This window comes from Carya illinoinensis, chromosome 1 (genome assembly GCF_018687715.1).
Source record: "Carya illinoinensis cultivar Pawnee chromosome 1, C.illinoinensisPawnee_v1, whole genome shotgun sequence".
Classification (NCBI taxonomy): Eukaryota; Viridiplantae; Streptophyta; class Magnoliopsida; order Fagales; family Juglandaceae; genus Carya; species Carya illinoinensis.
The window spans coordinates 54,174,265-54,191,667 of record NC_056752.1 but is presented as its reverse complement, the minus strand read 5'-3'; the positions used below and the strand labels follow the sequence as shown (position 1 = coordinate 54,191,667).

Genomic DNA, 17,403 nt, shown 5'->3' with positions numbered 1-17,403 from the left:
TATGCTTTATAGCAGTAAAATGACGCCGTTCCACTTAAACTTATGTGGAATGATGTTGTTTTGAGTATGTTTTTTTTTTTAAAGAATTATATGGTCAATCGGTTTGGCTATTTTCTGCAAGGTCGAATCGGGATCGAGCCGACCGAAGTCTGTTTTTATAATTTTCTACCACCGGCCGACCGATTCTTCTCAAGTGGCGGCCAGTTCTGGTGTTCGGTTTCCATCGATATAAGTCGGTTTGGCGATTTTCTATATGCTCCTAATTTCAACAATTCCTTTTATTATTTATAAATCGATTTGTAAACATAATATTTATTTATTATAGTTATATATTTTTTTCTAATATGGGATAATTTCTTATAAATGATGTATTTAGTGTGGCAATAAATATATTTATAAATAATATATATTTTTCATTAACTTTTTGGGCCAATGACTCGAATCCAATTTCACCAGCGTTCAAAACCAAAAGCTCATCGAGCTCAGTTGATACTGAATCCACCAGATCACAGTGTTCAGGACTTTCAATTCCCATAATATCCTCCTTTTTGGCGAAAAGGGCATCCGAGAAATTCTCGAAATACCGGAAAAAGGAAAAGAGAGCGATAAAGAGAAAGGAAAAAAGCACCAATAAAACGGGTGGGGCAAAACCCTATACAATCTGTTCTGGCGTTTCCGTGTTTTTGTCTGTTTATTTCCTTGTTTCCTTGGCCTCTATTGGCGGAATCTACAATATCCGAAAGTGAGAGAGATGATTTACAACTTCCCCACCTGGGTCTGAGTCTCAGCCATTTGAGAATCGAAACAAGACTAAAGGAATCGAGTGCCGGGAGATAAAGGAATAAAGCGAAATCGGAGGAGGAGTTGGAATGGGCTTTCTGTATGAGGACTTGGTGGAGATTAGACCGGCGGAGAAGGCGGGAGATCCCACTGTCATTACTGTGAATTGTCCGGACAAGACTGGATTGGGTTGTGATTTGTGCAGGATTATATTGCTCTTCGGCCTTAGCATTTCTCGAGGAGGTAAGGGTTATAGGCTGTGTGTGTGTATGTCATTACGCAGGGTGTGGGATCTGTAGCCAAATAAATGACGGATCATTGTGATTTAATCGTTTTTTCCCTACCGTCTTCCTGGAAATTTTGCTCTGGGTTCTATTTTCTTGACAAGCATCGATGGGCGATTGTGATTCTTCTTCTTTATTTATTTTTTTGTTATTTTCCTTGAGATCCCGGGCTGAAATTTAAGATTCAAGGTGGAAAAGAAAGTGTTATTGTCCGAGCGGTCTCTCTGGATATTAGATTCTAAAGAATCTGATAGTCGTTTAGATTTCTAAATGTCTTCTTTAATTTTGTTGACGAATATATTGGTGATTGTGCATCTAATTTTGCTTGCTGTTGTTGTGGAGAAGATGCTTTGACGGATGGAAAATGGTGCTACATTGTGTTCTGGGTGATGGGGAGACCAACAACAAGGTGGGCCTTGTTGAAGAAGAGACTGTTGGAGGTGTGTCCTTCATATTTGTCGACATCAGGGATATCCTATTTCCGGCCGGAAAACCAGCAACCCAAGCAACCAGACATATTCCTCTTGAAATTCTGGTGTTGCTATGATAGGAAGGGTCTATTGCATGGTAAGTTTGTTGTTTTGGAAACTTTCGTGCCTGCCTTGAAACTCCCCATTGGAAAAAGGATATGTAGCACATAATGAATTAATGGAAAAAAAATTAATGGTGACGATCATTGCTTAAGAAGGATGTTGATCATCTTTTTTTTTTAATTTTTGGCAATGATAAACAAAAGTGATGGCTGCATCATTGTCTACACTTGTTGATATGTATAGCGCTTCATAGGCATTAATTGAATGAAATTGCCGGAATTGGTTTGTTTTGGGTTTGGATTTTGGAACACTGCAGGAGGAAATGGAGAAAAATCGTTGTTAAATTTACCTATTCACTTGTTTGGATTAATAGAAATTACATTAGGGAAACAAAAGTGGTAGGATTTGAAGGTAAAAGTATGTAAATGCAAATGTATACAATTGTAAATTATTCCTTGCAGTAGATTGGATTTGACTTTACTAGTGTATCACTTGTTACTTAAACATTAAAATTAGCATAAAGGGAAAAATGTCTGCTTTTAGTTGTCATTCTGAAGAAGAAAAAAATAGATCCTTTCCTTCCCCTGTTTGACTTTGAACTTTTTATACCTTTCCTCTATAGATGTAACTGAGGTTCTCTGCGAGCTGGAACTAACTATAAAGAGAGTGAAGGTATCCACTACTCCGGATGGGAGAGTTATGGACCTCTTTTTTGTGACAGATACCAGGTTTGTCATCCTTGCTTTTGCCTTAAATGATGATGCTGCATCTCTCCTTCAAATTTTCCCATTACCTCCATTTGTATTTCTGCTTCCATCTGGATCGCTTTTCCATTTTACATCTTGCAATATTTTTAATTTTTTAATTTTTTTATATATATATATATTTTTTACTTTTTTTTTTTTTAATAAGTAAGAGATAAATATTATTGATCTGATAACTAAGAGATAAAAAAAAAAAAAATGTTTTTTTGATATTTTTTTTAAACTTTTTTTTAAACTTCTTACAACCATGTTCAGAGATTCCATATTTCTTATGGTTGGTTCTATAGCACTGTCATAGCTGACACACCTGATACTGTCCTGCGATTTCTGCCAATAATCTTTCCTTTGGATAGCAGAAATTTGTATAGAAGAAGTTTAATTCGTTTTCTCATCTTTCATTACTTAAAACCTATTGATTTGACTGGTATCAATTCACAGGTATTGACTCATGCTATTTGAAAATTGAAAAGAATCCATGTTTTTCTGTACTTATGATATTTCTATTTATATTTGGTAAAATCTTCTTTTATAAATAGGTCAAAAATTGATTTTTGGCTAATTATGGCACATACTGATGGAGCTCTATGGTCGGTAGCCTTTTTTAACTGGATGCATGAAGCCTTTAGTTTCTTTTCAGTTCTTCCATGTTCTTGGAAATTCCACGAACTTTTTTACTTTTAGAGAGAAGGTGCCTGTGCTGGTTTCAAGTGACATGCAGAATCTTGGTTTAAGTCTCTGTATGTGGCAGCAACTGATGTGTGTCTCTCTGTGAGGCATTGATTATTGTTTGTGAGAGTAGAGGTTTTTATTCAAAACATTTATTGCTTTTTTTTTTTTTTTCGTGGAGAGTAGTTTATCCGATTGTTCTTTTTCATCAGGGAACTTCTTCATACCAAAAAGAGGCAGGAGGAAACAATCCATCATTTGAGAGTTGCATTAAGGGATACCATTATGAGTTGTGAGGTTGAATTAGTAGGCCCAGAAGTTACTGCATGCTCACAGGGTTCTCCATTTCTTCCCTCTGAAATCACTGGGGATATGTTCAGTTTAGAGCTTCCCAACGGACACCCAAGTGGATCTATTGCCTCCAACCCTATATCTGTGACAATGGATAACACCCTCAGTCCCTCCCACACACTCGTTCAAATCCACTGTCAGGATCACAAAGGTCTTATTTATGATATCATGAGAACCCTAAAGGATTACAACATTCAGGTAAATTATAAGCAAATATTATGAAGAACTTTATATCATTTATGTCCTTTGTGGCTTTTTGTGAAGCGTTTTTATTATTGGTGGGACAACCAGGAAGGAAAAACTTAGGAACCTATGTTATTTTTCCATTCTCATATAATTTGAATGAGGATTTAATGTAAAATTTATGCCAGGTTTCTTATGGACGATTCTTTGCAAACTCAAAACGAAGTTGTGAAGTAGAATTATTCGTAAGGCAGGCAGATGAGAAAAAGATTATTGATCCCAACAAGCAAAACTCATTGTGCTCTCGCTTAAGAATGGAGCTCTTGCATCCGCTTAGAGTGTCTGTGGTGAGCCGGGGCCCTGACACCGAGCTGCTGGTAGCTAATCCTGTAGAATTGTCTGGCAGGGGTCGTCCACTTGTATTTTATGATGTCACTCTTGCTCTCAAGATACTCAACACAAGCATCTTTTCGGTACTAGCTCAAACACATTCTTATACTGTTTCATAGGGTATGATATCCTTAAAAAAATACAAAATGTGATGCTGAATTCCATTTTTTTGCCTTGTTTTTCTCAGGTGGAGATAGGGAGACACATGATCGGCGGTCGGGAGTGGGAAGTTTATAGAATTCTTCTCGACGAAGGGGATGGTTGTTCCTTGCCAAGGAAAAAGCTTGAGGAGGGTGTCAGAAATAGATTGATGGGATGGGAATAGGAGTTATATAAGAAATCTAACTAATATTTTCTATCACAGTTAAGCAGATTTTTACAGCCTTTTAAGTCTGTTCGAGTTAGGTGCTCCTGAATGTAAATGATCAAATGCATTATGCAAAGGGCGAGCTGTTTTGTACAGACTTGGCAGATCTGCCCTAGTTGCATAATTTCCTTAACGATGCTATCAAGTAGTTGACATGCCTTTCCACTATGTTGTGAGTCACTGTTCAAAAAATATCCTTTCTAGCCGCTAAGAAGTGTTAGCAATGGATACCATTCATCGGATTTAGATCATTTAAAATTTCTTATCGGAGTTATGAGCTATAAAGTGGGTGAGAAGTATGCCCGTAAACCCGTTCTTTTCTATAAGAATTTCATGCAAATGGGTAGTAACGAATATTCTGAAAGAAAAAAAGAAAATACATACAAAAATAAAGTCGTGCAACTTGGTGTTCAAGCAAAATAATAAAAGTTAAAAAAGAAAAAAAAGGGAAAATAGAAAATATATATTGGCAAGAGTAACGCTACATACAGTCACTTTTATGTATTTCTTGCACATTCTACTGATATGATTAGTTGAATTATTTTTTTTAATATCCAACTAATTATATCACTGAAATATATAAAAAAACTGTACATAGAATTTTTGTATTGGCAAATGCCAAGGCACATAAGTTGCGGGCACAACTCTTCCTCTCGAAACATGAGTGGTCCGCAGCCCCCACGTGGTGCGACGTCTTACCTTCAACGGTCTTTACTATTCAGCAGTTGCTTGCTTGGACTCTTTGTGGCCCCCGCCTATCCTCCTACCCCAGAGGAGATCCCTCCGAATCTTCTCCCTTCTTTCTTCTTCTCCATAATCTCAATCCTCTCTCTTTTCTTTATTGCCCACCAAAAAACCAGAAAGGAAAACGAGAGTCAAGGGGAAAAAAAGGGGACGGCACAAAGCATGAAAGCTTTGAATTCGCATTTCGTGCTGATTGATCTGCACTCCTCATGGAACTCGGCACACCAAATCCCTACCTCCACCCTCACGTACCTCAAGAACTCCAACTTCATTTCCACAATCTCTTCGTCATTTCGTCGAACGCCTCGCCCCCGTACAGGAATCTCGTCGTCGTCCAAATCGGCGGCCCCGGAAATCCGGAGGCCGTCCGATCGTTTCGTTCCTGGAAACGCGTTCTCGCCGTCGATTTCACCGAATTCCGCTTCGACTTCGCGGTCGGAGGCCGCTTCGGAGCTCGAGCTGTTCCTTGAACTGCTGCCCCTGAGGATGAAGAGGGAGCTGTGTCGGCACGAGGAGCTCGGGCAGTTGATTGAGGTTGTGATGGATTTGGGAAGGAAGCCTCTTGCGAGGTTTCCTTCGGGTGATTGGATGATCTCGGATCAGCCCGTGAAGCATGAAGATTTACGGCACGCGATATCCAAGGTGATCAAAGTCATCCGTCTTGTTTACTTGGAACATTTCTCTGGAGATTGAGCGTGTTCTCGCATGAAAATGCATCATTTTTAATACTTTTCGTTGGGTGCTTCTGCACTAGGCTTTAAAGTAGTTTGACTCGAGTAGTTTAGAAAGATAGCGACTCAACTATTTTAATATTACTGAGGCACTTTTATAAGTTATATTTAATTGAATTGTCAATGTTGACTATGCTGATTATTGAAGAATGCTGGAATAAGTTTGCATGATAACAATGATTGAAAAAAAATATTCAGATCACATGATTATGGTATACTAGTTGAATATTAGAGATTTTAATGTGGACTTATATGATTATTTTAGGTTGGTGATTTTTCGGACGACAATCGTTCGGGCATCAATAACTCTTTACATCGTATAAGCGCAATTCGGAACCGCAAAATGCAAATCATTGGCCTCACTTGCCGGGTTGGTCGAGCTGTATCTGGAAGTGCAGAGATTATACGAGACTTGGTTGAGGGGGGAGGTTCCATCTTAGTCATAGGACCTCCTGGGGTCGGCAAGACTACGCTAATCAGGTCCTTACGTTTCCCATTTTTGTAAAATCAAGCTACTGAATTGATGGTCATTTTGGTAACTGCTTAAATAATTGCCTTGACCTGAGCTTCTCGTATGCAATTTTGGATGATCCTTTCTTCATCCTCATAAAAAATGCATCTGTTTTATATCTGAAGAGCGTTTGCTTATGCAGAGAAATTGCTAGAATGTTGGCAGATGAGCACAGGAAGCGTGTTGTCATCGTGGACACATCTAACGAGATTGGAGGTGATGGAGATGTCCCGCACACAGGAATAGGTCGTGCAAGAAGGATGCAAGTTCCAAACGTTCATATGCAGCATAATGTAAGCATCGTGTCCTATCATATGGTTTGTGCTGTTTCAAAAATTGTAAAGCTTTGACAAACTTTAATTTTAGCGATCCTATATTTTCTTTCGGCTTCCTTTCAGGTTATGATTGAAGCAGTTGAAAATCATATGCCCGAAACCATTATAATCGATGAAATTGGAACTGAGCTTGAAGCACTGGCAGCCAGTACTATTGCTCAAAGAGGAGTTCAACTTGTTGGAACAGCGCATGGAATGACAATAGATAACATAATAAAGAATCCCTCTCTGCAGATCCTTGTTGGTGGCATAGAGGTGCAAAGTGATTTCTTCTATTTCAGTCTTCATTCACTCATATGGATTAATATTTTCTTTTTTTATTTAAGGTTAATCGTCTGTTGATCTTGCAAAGTTGAAGTTGATAACTGTGGTATCATATTCCACTGGGATCCATACTAAACGTAAAAAATTCCATTGAGTGGGGATCTCACTAACTGTAGTCCTTGGCCAAGAAAGGAAATTTTATTGATCAAAATTAGTTATTTATCTAAACAGAGTGTAACACTCGGAGACGAGGAGGCAAGAAGAAGGAAAGTGCAGAAGACAATACTTGAAAGGAAAGGGCCTCCTACATTTACATGTGCTGTTGAGATTATCTCTAAAACTGAGTGTCGTGTTCATCACAGTTTAGATGCTACAGTAGATGCAATATTAGCAGGTATTGTGCTCCTTGTTCCATGGCACATTTGAATTGATTCTTATGTAGTGTTATGCTCACATTTTTGGCTGAAGATTGAACTTGTTGGTCGACAGTTAAACTAAAAACGATGACTTTTTATTGGGTATAGGAAAATCTTCTCTGTTTGAAGTTCGTCAAATGGATGATGATGCTAGTGATTCTTTGAATTCTACTCTGATCCTTGAAAGTAGCCTTCTAGAAAAACCTGCAATGACTGATTGTAAAAGTATAAGCGCTGAGATTGATTCTGATGAGGATGATTTAGGCCATTCTTCTATTCAGTCTAAGAAACGAAGGACTGGTAGATTTGTGAAGAAGAGGAGCTCACCAGTGTCAGTCTATACTTACAAGGTAGTTTCCTCGAGTTTGCGTTTTTTATTCATTCATTTTCAGTATTCTCTTACTTTAAAGGCTCTTGTATGTGTCCCTGTATACTCTGGCCTTTGTCTACTTTATGCTCAATAAAATTTTGCTTATCGCTGGAAAAAGTATTCACTTACTTTAAATAATTGTCAAGACTAATTTACTTTTGATGAAAACATAAATTTTACAAATAATTCATTATTTAGAAAATATAGGATTACACCTTATTTCAGAAGCCGTTAAAATTTTATACTTAAGTCAGAAGGAAAAGTTGGAACTTTTCGTTATATTTTTGTTTGTGATGGATGTCTTCAGGTCCTTGAAGCCGATCTACTACAAGTAGCAAAAGTAATGGGGCTTGAAGATGAAATAGACGTAACTGACGACATTGGAACAGCAGATGCGATTCTAGCATCCAGTTCAGAGATGAAGCAGAACTCATGGATCCGCGGTGTAGCAAAATTCCATCAGTTGCCTATATTTGTTATCAAGGTGACTTCTATTGCTTCATTGTTTTTAAAATTTTTTTTAATTAAATATACTTCAAAGCTCCACCAATCACACATTTAACTTCTCTACAGCAGTCAAATACCATGGCACAGCTGGTCAAGGCAGTTCGCATGATTCTTGAAATGGAATCAGTAGGCTTGGTATCAAAGCCACTGCTGAGGAATTCTTTGAACATTGAAATTGAAGATGATGCCCCAAAAAGAAAACCATCGCTGGAAGAGATTGACGCCTTGGAGGTGCGAATCATTTCCCATTTAACTATTTCGCATTATAAATTCATTGCATCATTTGGTTCAGCTCAACCATAAGATATCTTTTGATGATTACTGGTCTAGATACTTAAATGATCACTTCAGGCAACAATTCCCGTTTTTCACTTTTGTATTAAGTTAGTAACCTTATTATATGAAAAATGTGATCATATATGACTGTTTTATTATATGTACTCTTTCTTTTCTCATAGGAGGTTCGACTTGCAATTGAGTATATTGTGATTCCCGGTGGAGAGCCGGTGGAGCTTCTCCCTAGATGCTCTGAAATAATAGCCCGGCAGCTTGAACTGGTGGAAAGCTATCAGCTGGCTGCTGAGAACTCGGGTACCGAGCAGAATCCCAGGCTGCAGATTCTCCCACAAAGGTTAAGCAGGAAAAACATTTCTAAGTCTGCTAAATCTAGTTCAAGCTCTCGAAAGGAAACAGACTCTGCTTCCCTAACTGGCAATGGTGGGGGTACAAGTGTTACTAGGCTGCCCCTTCTGCCCGAATAAGATAAAGCAAAGTCTGCAATTGTAACATGATTCAATCTTTGGTTGACAAGTACGCCATTTCATGTACATCCATGTATATTCTGTATCTCATATGACGTAATTATTTAACTGTGCCAAGTACGTGATGCATTTTGAATTCATTTCTCAAAGATGTACGAGTGTTGCTTCAATTCAGCACCCAAATACGAGATTTTTCTTAATTTACCTATTGTTCATCTTCCTTTCCATAATTATTCAAAAATCAGGTTGCAAAATGTAGTCTGTAAAGCTTAAATATGAAATTCCCGAGTATTTATGACGGCCCCAAAAAGTTTGCGAATTGATTGTTTGCTTTTGTGAGGGTGATTTTTGAAAAATTCTAATTACAAGTTAATATGGATTAAAAAAAAAACTGAATAATTAAAGATATGCTTTTTAATTTTGTTTAGAAAATCAATTTCTACTATATTAGCAGTGTGGATTTATAAATAAAAAAATAATAATAATAATTATAATTGTGAGTGTATAAGCATCGTAATCATTTTGAAAAAAGTGAATAAGAATCATATAAAAATAATAATTTTTTAATAATAAATTTTACTCTTTTTCAAAGTGACTGTATAGTACTTATATATTTTATAATTATATATAGCATTACTTATAAAAAAGATTAGGGCAACCTTTTATTCCCAAATCTCATCTAAGAATTATGTAAAGAAAAGAATTATGTAAACAAATCTCATCTAAGAAAGCCCTGATTCAGAGGCCCTATTAATATAGGCCTAAACTTAGGGCCATTGAGCGATTAGACCCAAACAACTCTGCAGGCCCTGTTAACTCCCATTTGTTGCTCCAATCCCACATTCTGCAATTCCTGCGGCTCTCTTGCGAAATATTGTACATCAATACCTGTAGATAGCGTTGAAGTTCCAAAGGTACAACCGGAAAAGCAGAACCCGATCCAGTTGAGTTGGGTTTCGAAAACTGAAAACTGAAAGCTAACAAAATTGCTCTATTTAACCACCGTTGGTCCATTACGTACAGAGCAACACTTCGATCTCTCTGCAGTGGAGTCTCGAGGACTCAGGTCAGCACTATTTCCTTTCAATTTCTAATTTTTCCCGGGAAACAGACAGTATTTAGGGTTTCTGTTTGTTAGTCTCTGTTGAATGCTCGTCGAATTTTATTATTCTTTCAGACTTTCAGTAATTCTTTTTGGTGAGAGAGAGAGAGAGAGAGAGAGAGAGAGAGAGAGAGAGAGAGAGAGAGAGAGAGAGAGAGAGATTGATGGCTGGTAAGCAAGGGAACCGAATATTTGTCGGGGGGTTGTCGTGGAACGTCACTGAGCGACAGCTACACCATGCTTTCGGCCGCTTCGGCAAAGTTCTAGAATGTCAGGTACGATTTTCTCTTATTTCGTTTTTTTTTTTTAATTATTATTATTATTATATTTTTATCGTTTCGTTCTTGTCCTCTGGTTGGTTTCTGAGAAAATGAAGGAAACGACATGATTCGTTTTTGAATTTCTATTGGAGTGCTCTTACATCAGCGATGCGGAGAACTTACCTTGACTTTATTCGAGTTGTTGTGTTGGACTTGGAAAAGCAAGATAGAGGGGAAGTCGAAACTTCGACAATTTATTCGCATAATTTCTCTCTTTTTAATGTAAATGTAGTTTATTTATTTTCGCTTCCTCAGATACTTAAACAATAAACATCAAAAATAAAAAGACAGAAGTCGCCTATTAAACATGGCAATCTCTGATTTTCTCTATTGGCTGATTAGAGGTTGATTTAAAATTGCATTACAGTTTTGAAGCCTTCATGTCGTTAATAGCCTTTCTTTGGACTTACAAGTAATGGTTTTTGTTCGAAGTTGAAGTCAAACAGTCCATTGGACAGATTCACGAGTGCCAGAACTCAAATTCCTCTGGCACTGTTTTTTTTTTTGTCTGTTTTTGCGTTGTAGATAAAACTGCAAAATCTTTTTCTTAAATGTTTTGCAAAGCTTTTCGGTTTTCAAAATAAACTTGTTATGAATGCATTACATATATGTTGCACGTCACCCACCCTCTTCTTGTTCTCTGTTTTCTTGGCCATCCATTTATCCAGCTTACCATGATTGATCTGTTGAATTGTGTATAGATGTGTCAAATGATTTTCTTTGTGCAAATCTTGTGATCGGTGAATAGTTTCCTTATCCTCTTATGCAAATCTTGTGCAAATCCATTTATCCTCTTCCCCTTCAAAGAATGAGTCGAGAGAAGTTTTGTAAGAAAATATTGTATTTATTGTTTGAAATTTAAGATGTTGGGTTGCTTATTCCTTCCCATGCTAAATTTAAACAAAACTCAGATGCGTCTGCCTCCAATTTCTACCAAGTTATTAGCATTTTTCTGGCTTTTAATATTGTTTTTGTTTTCTTTAGTAAATAAATTATCTTCATTCTTCTATAACTTTATAATATTAATTTCCTTGTCTTTCTTTTCTGGAAACGGTGGTCACCATCTTTTGATATTTTGTAGATGGATCTTTTTATAGAAGCTTTGGTCAGAGTGCTTGCATTCAAGTTGCTGAAACTGAATGTTATTCTTGTGATTAGATTAAGCAGATTTATAAAGTTTTCAAGCCAGGATATACTCAAATGAAAGATGGTTTTTGTATGTGGTTGGGATCCATAAGAGAATCTCATAAATTTTGAATGGATATATAATGATGTGAGAGCTGGCAGACAAAACAATTCACATGATGTGACTGACTTTGAGAAGTACCATGGCAGAGCCTACTGATGTCCTACGTGACTTTTGTGGCTGGGGAACTGAAGAATAATAAAATGATTGTTGTTTGGGAAAGTGATATGTTCACTCATTCGCTTGAAGATTTTTATTTGGTTTAGCCAAATGAAAGGATATGGGTCTTTTTTATTAGTTGGCTCTCCCAAGTTTTACACTAGTAAGACTGAATTGTGAATATCCAAGCGGATGTGAAAAAAGGAAAGGTTTTGCAACTGGATAGGTTGGCCATACCTTTGTCTTATGGATTCGAAGCGATGGTGCTTCATGTCAGTTTGGTTTCCGTATCGGAGGATCAAAGAGATATATATATGATTTTAATCATAATTTGATTGAGGTCGCATCTATGATGGTCTTAAGATTTTAAGTCAAATTTAGTTACCCCACACACATTCTGCAGTTTGTCCGAGTCAATAAGCCCGTTTAGATGGCAATGAGATACTTGTCTGCTAGTGCAGTGGGCTCATGGTGTCCAAGGTTCCTGCTTTTGAGCCTTGTCCAAGTTAACATCTCTGATTTTAGTAAGTAAATTCATCTCTACTGTTTGAGCATGGCTGGGGTTGTGTGGATGAGCCTTACCTTTGTCTTTTCTCTGTATGTGAGCTTATACAGTTCTTGCCTACAGCCCTCAAACTATCAGTTTCAGTTTTGCCATGCCATGTCATGTCATGTTTTTGTACTTGGGAAACTATAGACTATCCATACAGTTGGCCTTAAAATCGCATATACTCGTCTCGACTGGATTGCTGTGGTGCCTGAAACTGTACTCACATCTACAATAAATATTGATGCTTCATTGCTTCATGACATGGTAGTAATGGACGGATTACTGACTTCTTTGTCTAAAAACAATTGTTTGGAGTGTATTGCATCATTGTATGGCTGCCTGAGATGCTGAATCTATTCAAATCTGGTGTCTTGGTACTCGCATCTGCTATCTGCTTTGTGGTCGTCTGCTTACTCCACTCTACTCTTTGACAGTATTATTATAGATAAATGCTTTAGCCACAAAGAGATCCTACAAAAATAAATCCACAAACTGACGTGGCTTGATGGGATATGTTAGATTGTAAAGCTACTTTGATTGTAAAGTAGATCTAACATATCATATGAAGTTATGTCACTTTGTGGGTTTATTTTTGTGTGATGTCTGTGTCTGTAGCACTTCTTTTATAGTATCTAAGGGTACACAGATCTAGTACATATCACCCATTGTCATGCCAATTGAAAGTTATCCGTATTAATTGTAATGCCTAGGCTCTATTTTCTACAGTTATCTTTGCTCCGTGTCAGTTATCTTCTTCAGCTGAAACAGGTTATTAGTTTCTGTCATCTTTCAACAGAGTATCCAATTGATTCTTGCAATCATTTCGCTTGTTCTGGTTGATGAACTGCTGAAGAAGGCAGCAGCACAGTGGGAAAAGTTTGGATGTATTTTCCAAAATGAAGACCATATCTGATTAGTTATATTGATGGTATATATTGATTGTACTGAATCCAGAAAAGATTAATGATTGAAAGAAATGTTTGTTTCTTGAGAATATTGCTGCTCGATATCCACAAGATGCTTATTTCTGGGGGAGTTTGATTTGGACAGCTAGATGGGTACATCCAATATTTTCGTCTTTAGATGCTTGTCATTGAATAGATGGCCTCTTGATTGGAAGATACTGAATCTGATTGTTTGTCGCTGTTGACCAGAGTAGGTGAGATTTTGTAATCATTTTAGGCCGGATTATGTGGTGGGTTAAGACCTTTTATACTCCGAACGTGTACCATCTGGCCGACTCTTCTGGGTTGTTTAAGAACTCTTTGCAATGTGAAACACATTGCATTCCCATATCCATAGTGGCAAAGAAACGTAAGTAATCTGTTTCAGTATTGAGCTCTACATAATTTTTCATCTAAATTAACCTTTTCCAAGCTAATAAGTTTAGAAGTTGCTGTCGTATTAGAAGTTACTACTCTCAAGTCAATTTCCTTTATAGAATCACCATTTTATGGACAATATCATTTTCCTTAATTTTAAGAATTGGCTCAAGCTTTAGAAGTTAAGTGCTGGAGTACTGAAAGATGGTTGCATGAAATTCTAGTTCACGCCGATTTTTGGAGCTTGTTTATACATCATAGACTGTCTGCTTGTTATTGATCCTCGTGAAATTCTGTCATTCGTTTGGTTTTTCCTGGGTGTTATACATCGGTTTTAGTAGGTGCATTTACAAATTAAGAAGTCATGCGCATGCACACCTTGTTTGAATAGAGATATGTTAATACCTCTTATTTACTTCCCTTTCATAGAAATTTTTTTATCCCTTTTAATTTTGATACTTACATGAAGTGCCAATTCTTTTTTATTTATTTATTTAAAAGGATCTCTTTGTGTTGGTTGCTATGAACTTCCAGTTCTCTTTTGGAGTGAGTAGTACTTCAATTGTATTTCTTAAACATACCAACTTTTAGCTGTAGCCAGATGATGCATAAGTCATGTCATGCTATCTATATATTAGTTGCATTTATATTCTATATTATTGCTTGGCATGATTCCTTTACTCTGGTGTTTATGTAGATCATGTTGGAAAGAGACACAGGCCGACCACGTGGATTTGGGTTCATTACTTATTCTGATCGTCGGGGAATGGAAGATGCTATCCGGGAGATGCATGGACAGGAGTTAGGTGATCGGGTAATCTCAGTGAACAAGGCTGAACCCAAAATGGGAGAAGATTTAGACCGTGGTTATAGGGGAGGAGGCTACTTATCTGGTGGCAGAGGCAGCTATGGAGGAGGAGACAGGTCTGCTGGGCAAGATGACTGTTTCAAGTGTGGGCGCCCAGGGCATTGGGCGAGGGACTGCCCTTTAGCAGGTGGTGATCAAGGTCGGGGTGGGGGTTCATTTTCTTCACGGTCTAGATTCAGATCTGGTGGCCGTGGGGATCGCTATGCGGATGATCGATATGATGGAGGTAGGGACCGCTTTGATAGCAGAGACAACAAATATGGGAGCCGTGATCATCGCCCTATCGGTGACAGGTATCCAACGTGTGGTATTATTTTCAAAACAGTAACAGAAGTAATGCATTCTGCATTTTGTTTGGGCCTGACTCCTTGTTATGATGATGGTGGCCATCCGTACTGTTTTGTGAAATATGGTTGGATGGTAATGAAGATATGTTACAAGGTGTCAAGGGCAGGTACCCTCATGGTGTCATGGATCCTGTTATCTGTGGTCTGACTTATTTGTAAACAATGCAGGTACCCTTCTGGTGGAGATCGATTTGCAAGTGATAGGTATCGTGGTTCAGATCGTTACGCTCAAAATGGTTATGGCAAAGACACAGGCTATGAGAGGGATGGTAGCTCACGCGGGGCCAATGACAGGTATGGAAGTGGAGGAGGATCAGCAAGGACTGAGGGAAGAAGTTACAGGAACAGACCAGGACCTTATGAACGCCCCGATGGGGCAGGGCGCCCATCTTCCTTTGACCGATACTAAATGTTTCGCATGCAGTTGCGTTACGTCGGAGCTCCTGGGTGTAGGTGTAAACGCTTTGTTACGTTTTTGTTATTTCTAATGTCAGGATGTTACAATTAGAATGAGCGGTAGGTTTGGTGAATTCGCTTTGTCTGGTAATTACCCTTGTTTTCCGTACAAAAAAAAAACGGCTGTATAATGATCATTCAATTATGGATGGTGCTAGCGGACCGTGCATCAGTTAACGTTGGGCGTACCGCTAGCACAAATGGTTAATTTTTATTTTTTATAAATAGTTTTAATTATTAAAAAAAATAAAAATATATAATTCTACGAATAATCACTTTTTTAATTATTAAATAAAAATTAAAAAATTAAAAAAATTAAAAATACGTTAGTGGTAACTAGTAACATTTTGTTTCAATTATTTATGTCCAGAAAAAGGTACGCAATTGTTGGGCAAAGTAATAAACTTGTGGGGAGCCCTCCCGCGGAGGAAAGAAGGTCGAGCACCAATAATAAGAGGTAAAGCTCAGCCGAATTCCACGTTGGCGTGCGCAAACAGTTGGATATAATGGTGACAAAAATAGAAGAAGAGAAAAGTCCATCTTTTATTTCAAGGAATCGACATTAAAAATAAAATTTAACAATATATTCACATATTTCACCAACCCACAATCGTCGGACTGGACGCCAGCCTTGTAATTATAACAGTGCATACTTTTATTGATGTCTCAAAATAATTTTCAAATACTATATAATCCAAAGAAAATCCCATTTTAATTTTCTTATAATAATCTCCGCCATATATAGCATAAACTACAAATGAGAAACATTTTAATTTCCATATCAGAAAAATTAAGTAAATATTTAATAGAAAATCATGTGTGAGCGAGTTGATCTATCTTAACAAAACTAATTATTAATATAAAAAGTCGTTACAGTACGCCATGCTCTCATCATGATCACGCAGTTCATAGATATATATATATATATATAAAATATGGAATATTAAACTGCGTATGCATAGAATACTCCTAATATATAATGTCATTATAAGCAGCAATAGGACGAGTTTTTCAACGCCGAAGACGTCACTGTTGAACCTCAAAGTTGCGTTCCTACAATATTTTGAAACACTCAAATGAGCCAAAAGAGAAATTCAAAACATGTGTGCTGAATGAAAGGGACTTCTTCCGATCGATCCTCAGTTTCAGTTGATTAAAGTACATATTAATTGCACATATTATCCATAAGTGGAAAGGTCAAAAAATGATCATTCGTCATGTTCAGCTCTTGAACAATCTTCGATTCACTTTTATTTGATTAATTAAATTGGAAGATGCACGTGGAGTGTTTCTTTTCCCTACTTTTTCTTCCTCTTCTTCTGGGGATGATCTTCTTCGTGGGAAACCGGGCATATCGAAATAATTTGTACTTGATTTCGTAATTGCTTTCTCACTCTTTGATTTTTCTCTGTCACACTTCATGCCAAAAAGAAGAAAAATTATGACAGTGACAATTTCCTTTTGGCCATTTTCTTTGCCCGACATCTAAAGTAAACTTTAGAAATTGAAGGTGGATGCCGTAGATGTTAGGGTTTAGACTCGTTAGAGTTCTGGCAAAACGAGCAATTAAGACCAATGTGTGGAGAGAAAAGCTTGGCTCCCCACATGATGAATAAAGTGGTGGTGGTGCAATCATGAAATTTAAGATGAGAGTGTGGTATATAACATTACTTTATTAATTTATATATACAATACAAATTAATGTCAAAATTGTGTCTGCCACTTGACATCATGCACTGAGAATAACTTGGAAGCAACAACATGAAACCTAAAATAAATTGGTTAGCGGGAGAAAAAAGGGAACAAGAAGATGATGATCTCGATCGAGATTGACATTTGGAAACCATGAAAAGGATTTTTCAGGTACTTAAATTTCATCGGAATTAAAGATTGCTACGAAATCAGGACCCCCTAAAAGCTGCTTAAATATTCTTGCTGAATATTCAAAAGACGTCGCAGTTTGAAAGAAGAACAGTAGTACCACTACATCATGGGAGTCATGTGCAAGTGGGCATAATGTATGGTTCAAGTTACTGTGGTCCCCCTGAAGAGATTATATGACTACCATTCAATAAAATTATAAGATTCCAATATCTATATGCGATAGAGAGATTTTCGTCGATAGTGATCATCATG

The 17,403-nt window shown here is 37.3% G+C and overlaps 3 protein-coding genes across 10 annotated transcripts; all 3 read left to right on the top strand.

Annotated features, from left to right (window-relative positions):
• Positions 1-654: 654 nt before the first annotated feature.
• LOC122288509 (ACT domain-containing protein ACR10-like) lies at positions 655-4,486 on the top strand. Its single transcript, XM_043095571.1, has 6 exons — positions 655-1,023; positions 1,410-1,631; positions 2,220-2,325; positions 3,240-3,576; positions 3,750-4,034; positions 4,139-4,486. The coding sequence occupies exons 1-6, from the start codon at positions 870-872 to the stop codon at positions 4,274-4,276; spliced, it is 1,242 nt and encodes a 413-aa protein (XP_042951505.1). The 5' UTR covers positions 655-869; the 3' UTR covers positions 4,277-4,486.
• A 570-nt stretch (positions 4,487-5,056) lies between these two features.
• LOC122288483 (protein SEEDLING PLASTID DEVELOPMENT 1) lies at positions 5,057-9,161 on the top strand. Of its 2 annotated transcripts, none has more exons than XM_043095569.1 (9): positions 5,057-5,704; positions 6,059-6,273; positions 6,447-6,597; positions 6,703-6,894; positions 7,135-7,297; positions 7,428-7,669; positions 7,997-8,173; positions 8,263-8,427; positions 8,655-9,161. In XM_043095569.1, the coding sequence occupies exons 1-9, from the start codon at positions 5,225-5,227 to the stop codon at positions 8,955-8,957; spliced, it is 2,088 nt and encodes a 695-aa protein (XP_042951503.1). In that variant the 5' UTR covers positions 5,057-5,224; the 3' UTR covers positions 8,958-9,161. The 2 variants fall into 2 exon arrangements, with proteins under 2 accessions (XP_042951503.1, XP_042951504.1); XM_043095570.1 differs by having other exon boundaries at positions 5,059-5,704; positions 8,266-8,427.
• A 619-nt stretch (positions 9,162-9,780) lies between these two features.
• Positions 9,781-15,481, top strand: LOC122288407 (glycine-rich RNA-binding protein RZ1C-like). 7 transcript variants are annotated; one of them, XM_043095567.1, is made up of 5 exons: positions 9,783-10,334; positions 11,461-13,332; positions 13,434-13,588; positions 14,294-14,757; positions 14,980-15,481. In XM_043095567.1, exons 4-5 carry the CDS (start codon positions 14,297-14,299, stop codon positions 15,218-15,220), a joined length of 702 nt encoding a protein of 233 aa, XP_042951501.1. In that variant the 5' UTR covers positions 9,783-10,334; positions 11,461-13,332; positions 13,434-13,588; positions 14,294-14,296; the 3' UTR covers positions 15,221-15,481. The 7 variants fall into 7 exon arrangements, with proteins under 7 accessions (XP_042951496.1, XP_042951502.1, XP_042951501.1 ...); XM_043095566.1 differs by having other exon boundaries at positions 13,429-13,588; XM_043095562.1 differs by lacking the exons at positions 11,461-13,332; positions 13,434-13,588 and having other exon boundaries at positions 9,781-10,023; positions 10,135-10,334.
• The last annotated feature ends 1,922 nt before the right edge of the window (positions 15,482-17,403 follow it).